The sequence below is a fragment of the Pundamilia nyererei genome, unplaced genomic scaffold (genome assembly GCF_000239375.1).
Source record: "Pundamilia nyererei isolate P.nyererei 1_Seehausen unplaced genomic scaffold, PunNye1.0 scaffold00226, whole genome shotgun sequence".
Taxonomy (NCBI): Eukaryota; Metazoa; Chordata; class Actinopteri; order Cichliformes; family Cichlidae; genus Pundamilia; species Pundamilia nyererei.
Window position 1 is genome coordinate 534,727 of NW_005187627.1, and position 8,936 is coordinate 543,662.

At 41.7% G+C, this 8,936-nt stretch overlaps 1 protein-coding gene across 1 annotated transcript in view; it reads left to right on the forward strand.

Annotated features, from left to right (window-relative positions):
* samd12 (sterile alpha motif domain containing 12) overlaps positions 1-8,691 on the forward strand; it is a 125,199-nt gene extending 116,508 nt beyond the window's left edge. Inside the window, exon 5 of the mRNA XM_005748660.1 lies at positions 4,191-8,691. Within this exon, the coding sequence (XP_005748717.1) occupies positions 4,191-4,222 (32 nt within the window). The 3' untranslated portion in view covers positions 4,223-8,691. The remainder of the gene's footprint in view (positions 1-4,190) is intronic.
* Positions 8,692-8,936: the final 245 nt, after the last annotated feature.

An 8,936-nucleotide genomic window follows, 5' to 3' on the forward strand; every position in this document is an offset into this window, starting at 1 on the left:
TGTGTGTGTGTGTGTGTGTGTGTGTGTGTGTGGTAGCAGCCAATAGAGACGCAGTGACACCAACATAAATTGGAAATACAGAGTATGTCATTGAACTGCACCTCTGGGCCTGCTCTCCATTTAGCACTATGTCAGAGTAATGTGTTTGCATACGCCGTGTGCTCTATTTGTGTGTGTGTGTGTGTGTGTGTGATAGTCAATGTAAACTACCCATGAAATTAAGAGGGGTTTTTTTTTTCATTTTGCTTTGTAAATGTAGACGTTTGCTTCTGCGTGTGACAATGCAAACTATCCTTGAAATTAAGATGTAGACCAGGAGGCGTGTACGTGTGTGTGCGCGCCTGTGCATGCGTGAGTGTGTGTGGGTAAACAGATAGCTCTCAGTACTCTCCCGATCCTCAAAAGACAGAGCGAACCTCTAAAGGGAGGGCGGGATTTGAAGAACATTTTGAGCATGCTGACAGCTTGTCAGGGCCCTCCTACGACTGTAATGAATTTCAGCCTTTTGTGGTGTGTGGTCCTGCTGCACCGATAAGCCCTGGCACTAATGCAGTTAACAAGGAGTAAGAGTGTGCGCCCAGTTGTGTGCGCACCGCCTGACGTGATGTATACATGCTTCTGAGCATGCATCACTCAACTCCTACACTCCTTAAACAAGCTAATCATTGCCGGACAGTCTCAAGTGTGTTTCTAACAGTATTTAACGCTGCAGTGTTTTTATTTATATGGCTGAGGGTTAGATTAGTAGCATGTTAAAACTCAGTATGTGGGAGAAGGAAAAAACACTTTGAACCTAAGACTTTAAGTAACCAGGTATTGGAAGCCAAAGCCTTCAACTTCCACAGCTGCATGATCCTTTGGGTGGTGGGTCTGCAGTAGGGCCGGCACATGCGGCTCACTGGAGTTGAGCCAAGCCTGACTTCATGAACTAATGCCCGACCAGTAGCAGTTCACCCCTCCCCCAGGTCTGGATCTTGGGTGGGGTCTCTGGAACCCAGATACAGGTAGCAAGGGTGTTGTTGTTGTTTCCATAGAGGCCTTATGAAATATACTTAGTTTAGCTTGTCACCCAGCCAGTAGAGCCAATACCAGCAGCCATGTTGCCCCTGACAACATAGCTCCAGAGTTCACTTGGGAAGTCTACCCCCTCCATCGTGATAAGGATAACAATCTCATCTCTGCTTTTTTTGCACTGGCAGAGACGCATCTTAAAAAAGTTAAGACAGGGCCATGTTTCCCCACTTTGTATCATCCCGTCTTCTTTTAAATACAGCCCGTAAACATCTGGGAACTTAAGGGAACCAGTTGCTGGAGAGGAATTTTGTCCCATTCTCGCCTGATTTGAGCTGCTCAACAGTTCTGATCTTCTTTGTTGTAGTTTTCATTTCATAACCAGACAAATGTTTTCAGATGGTAAAAGATGTGGACTCCAGGCAGACCAGTTAACCAACTGAACTCTTCTACTCTGAAGCCATGTTGTTGTATTAGCAGTAGTATGAGGTTTAACATTGTCTTGCTGAAATATGCAAGGCTTTCCCTAAAAAAAGATGCCGTCTCGATAGGAGCTTATGCCGCTTTAAAACCTGGATATGCCTTTCAGCACTGATGGCGCCTTTGCAGATGTGCAAGCTGACAGTTCTTTAGGCACTGATGCATCCAGTCCAGTTCTGCCTTAGGTCCCAACGATTGTGGGCGTCCACTGATTTTTGATCTCGTCCCCTGCACACAGAGATTGCTCAGATTTTCATCATCTTTGACTGATATTATGTGCTATAGATAATGAGATATTCAGAGTCTTTACAATTTCACACCAAATTTTTCCTCAATTTGTCACAGACATAGTTATTTGCAGATTGGTGAACCTTTGCCCATCTTTACTTCTGGTAACGCTGCCTCTCTCAGATGCTCTTTTTATACCCAATCCTGTTTCTGACCCGCTGCCAATTAACCTGATTAGTTTCAAAATGTTTTTCCAGCTGTTTCCTTTTAGTACCACTTACTTCTCCAGCCTGTTGTTGCTCACTTCCCAGCTTTTTTGAGATGTGCTGCTGCTATTAAATGTCAAATATTATATGAACTAATAATTTTTCATGAAATGGTACAATTGTAACCACTTTTAACATCTGTTCTATTGTAAGTAACATATTTGTGAATAACACATGTTTTTACTTACATTCTACATAGTTACACAACATTTTGGTGGGAATTGGAGTTACGCAAAATAATTTCTTTTAATGTGACAAGAACTTATAGCTGCAGCTTTGCACCAGAGAAAGACAATATATGAGACTGCATCCAGTAACAGTTACAGATCAAGTACAAACCATCATCATAAATACTATTGTTTAGATTATTTTGAAAAGAAACAGCCATAATTCATGAACAGATGCACAGCATGTTCCTATCATATCTGCAGGGTGGGGGAGGGGGGGTGGATTATACAATGAAAAGAAGACTCTCATGAGAGATTCAAATGTCAAACAGTGCGCACTGGGAAGTCTGCTGATGTGTTAATCTTGTTTCTTTAAAGCAGATCTATGATACTTTTCCATTTTTTTAATCCTGCCATATGCATACTGTTACAGTGATGGATGCTCATATTACACATTGCCAGATTTTCACATTTTTGGTGTCAGCATGTGGACAAGTATTCCTTATGAGCCAAACGCTCAGGCTTTAGACTGCTCTGTTTAAGGCCGTTTTTTTTTATTCTTGGATGTTTATGATGTCAAAGACAGAGGCTATTCCTGCCGTCTGTGCGTGAGGAACAGCCAATCAGAACAAAGTGGAGAAACTCTGCCTTGTTTCTCAGTGATGAACTTAGTGGATGTACAAAGAGCCAGTATCAGATCATTCAATTCATTTTAACCTGTGAATCATGCAAAGCATCTAAAAAAAAAATATTGAGCTAGAAATATAAGTAATAGATGACCTTTGAAAAGAGTCTGACCCGAGCATTTATTCAACTTTTTTTCTTTTGAGCCAAAAACACTCAAGTCAGAAGATCTTTAGTTTTTAAATGATCACAAAAGACTTCTTATATTTTATTAAAGGATTAGTCACATATAATCGACTGTCTAATTATATTTTATAGTTTGAAGTGAAAGGTTGAGTACTTTTGGTTACATTTTGCTTTTTTCATTTGTTTAAAGTGGATTGTAATACACGCGTTCTAATTGTAATGGAGTACTGTCAAGGTACATCAAAGTACTGGCTTTTGTACTTTAAAGATCTGAACTGTACTTTTAAAAGTTTTAAAAATACATCTCAGCTTTGTGTTAGCTATTTGCCCTGAGCTTCAGCTGTCACTGTTGAAAAGAGTAACGTATAAAGTCACAAATCTGTTGCACCAAGCTCTGCATTCACACTCCCTCTCACACACACACTCACACACACGTACAAAAGCTGTTGTCAGAGGCACGGTTGGCATGTATCTTTATGCCTTGTCTTTACATGCTCCGAGTGAGCTCTAAATGTCACTTGTCTCTCTCCACTTCATCTGCCTGACTCATCCTCCTTGTCTTCACTCTGCATTTGAAGTCCTTGTGTGTGTGTGTGTGTGTGTGTGTGTGTGTGTGTGTGTGTGTGTGTGTGTGTGTGTGAGAGAGAGACAGAGACACCATGTGCTGGTGTGTACTTGTTTGATGGACACACTGCTGCTCTCCACCTCCCTTTGTACGGCTCCTGCAAGCACAATGATGCCCACTGCATTGATTTTCTCGTGCCATTTTATAATTATGTCTCCTCTTTTCATTCGTCCTCCCCCTCGCTCGCTCTCCCGCTTTCTCTCTTTTATCCTGTCTCTCTTATCTCGCGCCTCTCTCTTCTATTTTTCTAATTCCACCAATCCCACCACCACCACCACCCCACTAGATCCATTTTTATGCCTTACTGTGCCCATGCTTGTTATCTCAGCCCTTTCTGTTTTTTTTCCTCTCTGTTTGATCTCAACTTCTTAATTTCCTCTCTCATCTACGTCACTTTGCTTGGTTTCGTTTTGAACCCTTCTCCCCGCTCCTCCAGAGATGTTCCTCATCGTTTCTGTTTTTGCTCTTCTGTTTTTATCTTATTTTTCTCCTTCTTGCCATTTCTGATTTTTCTCAACCTCATCTCAGCGGGGACTGTGTTTTCTGAAGATTTTTTTTCTCATAAACTTTTTCCAATGTTCTTTTTTTTCTCATTTTCTGCAGCCTCTCTGGAGTGCACTCCATCTTCACCGTAGATTGATGGAGAAGGGCTTCCCAGCCGCAAAAGGACGCTGACACGCATCGCCTTGTCGACACCCACCTACACTTCTTCCTGGACCTATCACAGCTCTCCATCTCTTCAGTGTCCGACCTCTATTTCTCCAAAGACCGATCTGAATAGAAACCATGCCTTCATCCCAGCCACTCCTGTGAACTCTCACAAGTTCTGACTCGCTGTTTCCTCGCAGTTCAAACAACTGCTCGCAGCTTCTCGGAGCCTGACCGATATTTTCCATTGCAGACGCCCCATCCCCAGTCATTCCTGACCTTTGCAGCCAAACCTTCTCACGCATTGACTTCTCTCATAGCTCTCTTCACTCCTTCTCCCAAAACTCTAGCCTAACAAGGTTTCCAAAAGGTATTTGAGTAAAGAGATAATTTATGCTTTGTCTGTGCTCTTTAAGGACCCCACCACCGCCTATCTATCCCTACAGTAAAAAAGTGACATCTACAGTATAACCCACTTTCCAGTCACTCAAACACAAGTCCTGAACTGTTTGTGGCATGTTAGCTCCTTCATCGTAGCACTTTAATGTGTGTTTTCTCCCGTGCGTACTCTTGTGCTGTATTACCGATCCCGGTTCTACCCTGCTGAGGACTATCAGAAAAGCAGCAAAAAAGACTGTCCATAGGACTGCTATTATACTACTCTATACTTCCCTTTCTACCTTTTTTCCTCCATATATCCAGATTGTACTTCCTCAAACATGAGAGGGGAACACCAAAACACACACAACCATGTATGTGCTTTAGTGTCCTTCCTCTTTCTCATTCTATGCATAGATCCTGTGAACAGTGTTTGACAACACCCGGTGAAGTGTCCATTGTGTCTCCCTCTGCCCACTATATTGTATATATCTACGGGTAGACAGTAAGCCTGAAAGAACTTCACTGTGAAAACAAACAACATTTAGTAGGAGAATAAAGACTGAACCTGGCATCACATTAGGTACGCTTAAGTTGGCTCCCTGAAACAAGTCACACTGTTGCGAAAAGCAATCCAGTGGAGATGAAGCAGAGCCTGAAACGGAGATGAACTGCAAGGAGGAAAGTCCCTCGGTGTCACTGAAAGCCTGGTGCTAGTAGGTAAACTAATTTGGCAACCCAAAGGGGGGTTGGCTGAAAGAAAAAAAGAAGAAGAAGGCAAAGCAAAAGGGCTCCTTGAACAAAGAGGGGCTTTGACTTGAAATTCTTTACTCTAATGAGGAGAGAGAGAAAAAAGAAGAAAAGACATCAGAGATAACAAAAGAGGAGCCTTTTTCATTTCCTCCCCTCTGTTTCACCAACTCTTTATTGCTTTGTCTGCTTTCCATCTCACTGCTTGAAACTATTTTTAGATGAGATATATTGAAAATAGTGTAGTAAGAAGACGTGCTGTGTGCAAAAGCTCAACATGGAAATGTTTTCTCTCAGTCATATTGGGAACATACACCGCATCCTATTTATGTCAGATGGGAAACTCAAATCTCTACTGTCAATGTGAATAATGGCCACTCACTGTTGATATTATAGACGTTTTAACAGCACTTAAAAGCACATTTGTCTGTAATGAAACAAAACAGCTGTAACTTGGAGCACTTCATGATGTCTGTGAGTGTAAAGACATTATAAAAATCTGTAGCCAATATAATGACCTCTCAGTGTTAGCTGCTGATTTCAGTGTATCAGAGTGATATTTATCAGAAGCTCGTATCCACGCTGGTGTAGCAGGAGCTGTTGTCACGGCAACATCTTTTTCTTTCCTGGACGGGATCTGTCAATCAAAGGCACATTAAAAAAAATAGCAGCTGCAGTTGGAGGAGAATACGGGGTGGGAAAAAAACAAAAACGGGGTCGACCCCTGAGAGCCATCACATTTTAGTGGAATTCCATTTGCACACCGGTCCTTCTGTGTCCACCCATGCATGGTTTGTATAGCAGCCGCGGCCTAATGCAGCAAAGACTTGCAAGCAGATTGAATAGTATTGATCACCTCTTCGGGACATACACTTGGTCCTCCAGGATTACAAAAACCGCGGGGGTGGGGGGTGTATTCTGACAGTCAAGAGGAATGGAGTTGTTCGGGCTAAAACACAAGTGGTTATTTCACGGTTGGGTGGTGGTGCTGTGTCCATGGCTGTCAAGGCTACAGCAGGGAAGAGGAGGGCTGAAGCTTCCTTTAAGTTTGATTTCTTTACTACTTGATTTCCTTTTCTTTGGAAAATGTCCATAAACAAACTTGAAGGAATGGTTTGAATTGGTAAAGAGTTGCTGAATAGAGGTGTGCGTAAAAAAATTCAGATCTGCCACCATGTGTCAAAGAATCAGTGGAGGGTGATATATTCGTGGAGGTGTTATTCATTGAAACAAATCACCAATTTTGGGATTAGAAGACCTAAAGAAAACAAGCTGTACAACATGTAAGGTCTTGTTGTGTCAGTGGAAAGCTAGAAACATGTGGCTAATTTGTAGCAGTGGCTCTGGGCTAGCATGTTAGCTTAGAGAAGTATTGGGTGTTCATGATACTATAATCATTAGTCATTTGTGAGCAGCATCAAACGGGCATCACCAAACCTGTTACTAGGTATCTCTGATATCTTTGTCATAGCACATATTGATGTACAAATCTAGCTCTAGCTCAGCATAGCAAAAAAAACTAAAAAAGCGATACCAGTCAATTAAACATCTAGCTCTAAGAGGTTACATTTTAAGTTAAGGAGTTTTCTTGTAATAAGAATAAGACTAGATGACAGAATAAGATCAGAATAAAGTCTTGAAATTGTAAAAAAAAAAAACATCTTACTGTGTTTAAAAAGTTTAACTATTGTATCAGTTTAACTCTCATGTCTACCTGTAGAAGGTTTCATGCAGCAACCTGTTAGCTTAGCTTAGCATACAACAGAATCTATATACCAGCACTTCAAAAACTTAGAAATCTGTAGAAAAGAGAAAGAAGGTGGGTCTTGTTATGTTCACACAGACCAAAGCTAGCTGTACCAGTTTCCAACCAGTTTGCTAATCTTTATTGGACATAGGAGTCATACTGGGAGAAGCATGGTGGTGTGGTGGTTAGCACTATCACGTCACAGCAAGAGGGTCCTGGGTTTGAATCCGCTGGGTGGGGTTGTTCATGGGGAGCACTCATGTCCTAATACTCCAGCTTCCTCCCACAGTCCAAAGACGTGCACATTTGGGTAATTCCAAACTGGTTGTAGGTGGGAATGTGAATAATTAGCTGTCTCTCTGTGTTATCCCTGCGATAGACTGGTGACCCATCCAGGGTTTACCCTGCTTATTGCGCTACGACAGCTGGGATAGGCTCCAGCTCCCCCCGCAGCCCTGAATTGAAAAAGGAGAAGGAAAGGAAAAGCATGTTTGGATATGGTCAAAAGCACACAAGAACCTGACAAAGGCAAATGTCCAGGCATTCTTAAAATTTAGTAGGAAACTAAATCAACCCTGACTTCTCTGATCTTCCAGTACATGAAACAGTTGCATAGAATTTCATCATTTTCGATGGTAGTCCAGTAAAGAAAGCACTCTGCTTTCTAACTCGCTTTCAGCTCAGCACTTCAGTGTGGTTGTAAAGGATTATTCAGAGCATTCATATCAAAATGTGTTTCCTTCCAAAGTGTCTTTGAAATGAATTTTCCCAAATTAAAAAAAAAAATGGGGTCAATTTGCTTGCAGGCATTCCACTGCATAACAAATGTAGCACTGTGTCTTAGTGATCCATATGCCAGACTGCAGCACTATGGTTACCCAGGGTGTAGGGAGTAAAATATTGATTTTGTATTGATATTCTCTAGAGGGTGTGTTCCCTACTTGCAGGGAGGGAAGCAACGGAATAGATTCAACTCCAGTGGCATAAGGGGAAAGTTTCCACAGTTTTTGCTGGCTCTAATATTCCAGGTATAACCAGCTTGAGTTGTGGCACCTGTACCAAGGTGTCTAGGAACTTGCCTGAACTGGCCTTACAGACTTCTAGTGCCCCTAAGAGTTTTGGCACACACTCACAGACACTGATACACAGTGCACTGTTACACAAGAGATCCCCAAACCTCACACAAACGGTTATTGCACAAGCACTTTCACACATGCTGACACACGTGTAAAATCCATTCAAGGACACAGACTTTGCGTGTAAACAAATGCACAAGCACATACACAGAGTGACAATGCAAGCAGCGCACACATCAGTTAACAGGAAGCGTAGTCACAGCCGCTGACATCTTTCACATTAGTTATGCGTAAATACATGTAAACAAATGACACCTCAAACAGAATTTAAATAGAGGACAAATCTCAGATTTGTTTTCTGCCCAGCTGATAGCATGTTTCAATTCTGCTCAGAGTGCTTTTGTAACAGGTATATGAGCGAAGTCTCTTCCCCCAATCTATCTGCATATAAGGTGCCTAATAACGGATGATAATGGAATTGATATCGTAATAAGTGTACATAATAAAGAGATTAATCTTCATGTATATGTGTTCTCTGTTTATTCCGCCTACTGTATTACACATCCTCTAAAAAACTGATTTACACTGTGCAAGGTTGGCTGTTTTTGTGAGTGTGTACAGCTCATGCACTTTAGGTTTAGTGATGCTTTTGTTACTGTTGTGGGCTGACTGATGGGACGTTGCTACATATTGGCTATAAAAGAAAAGCACTGCCTCAAAGTCTGAAAAATGAAACCAATGTAGTTTCTT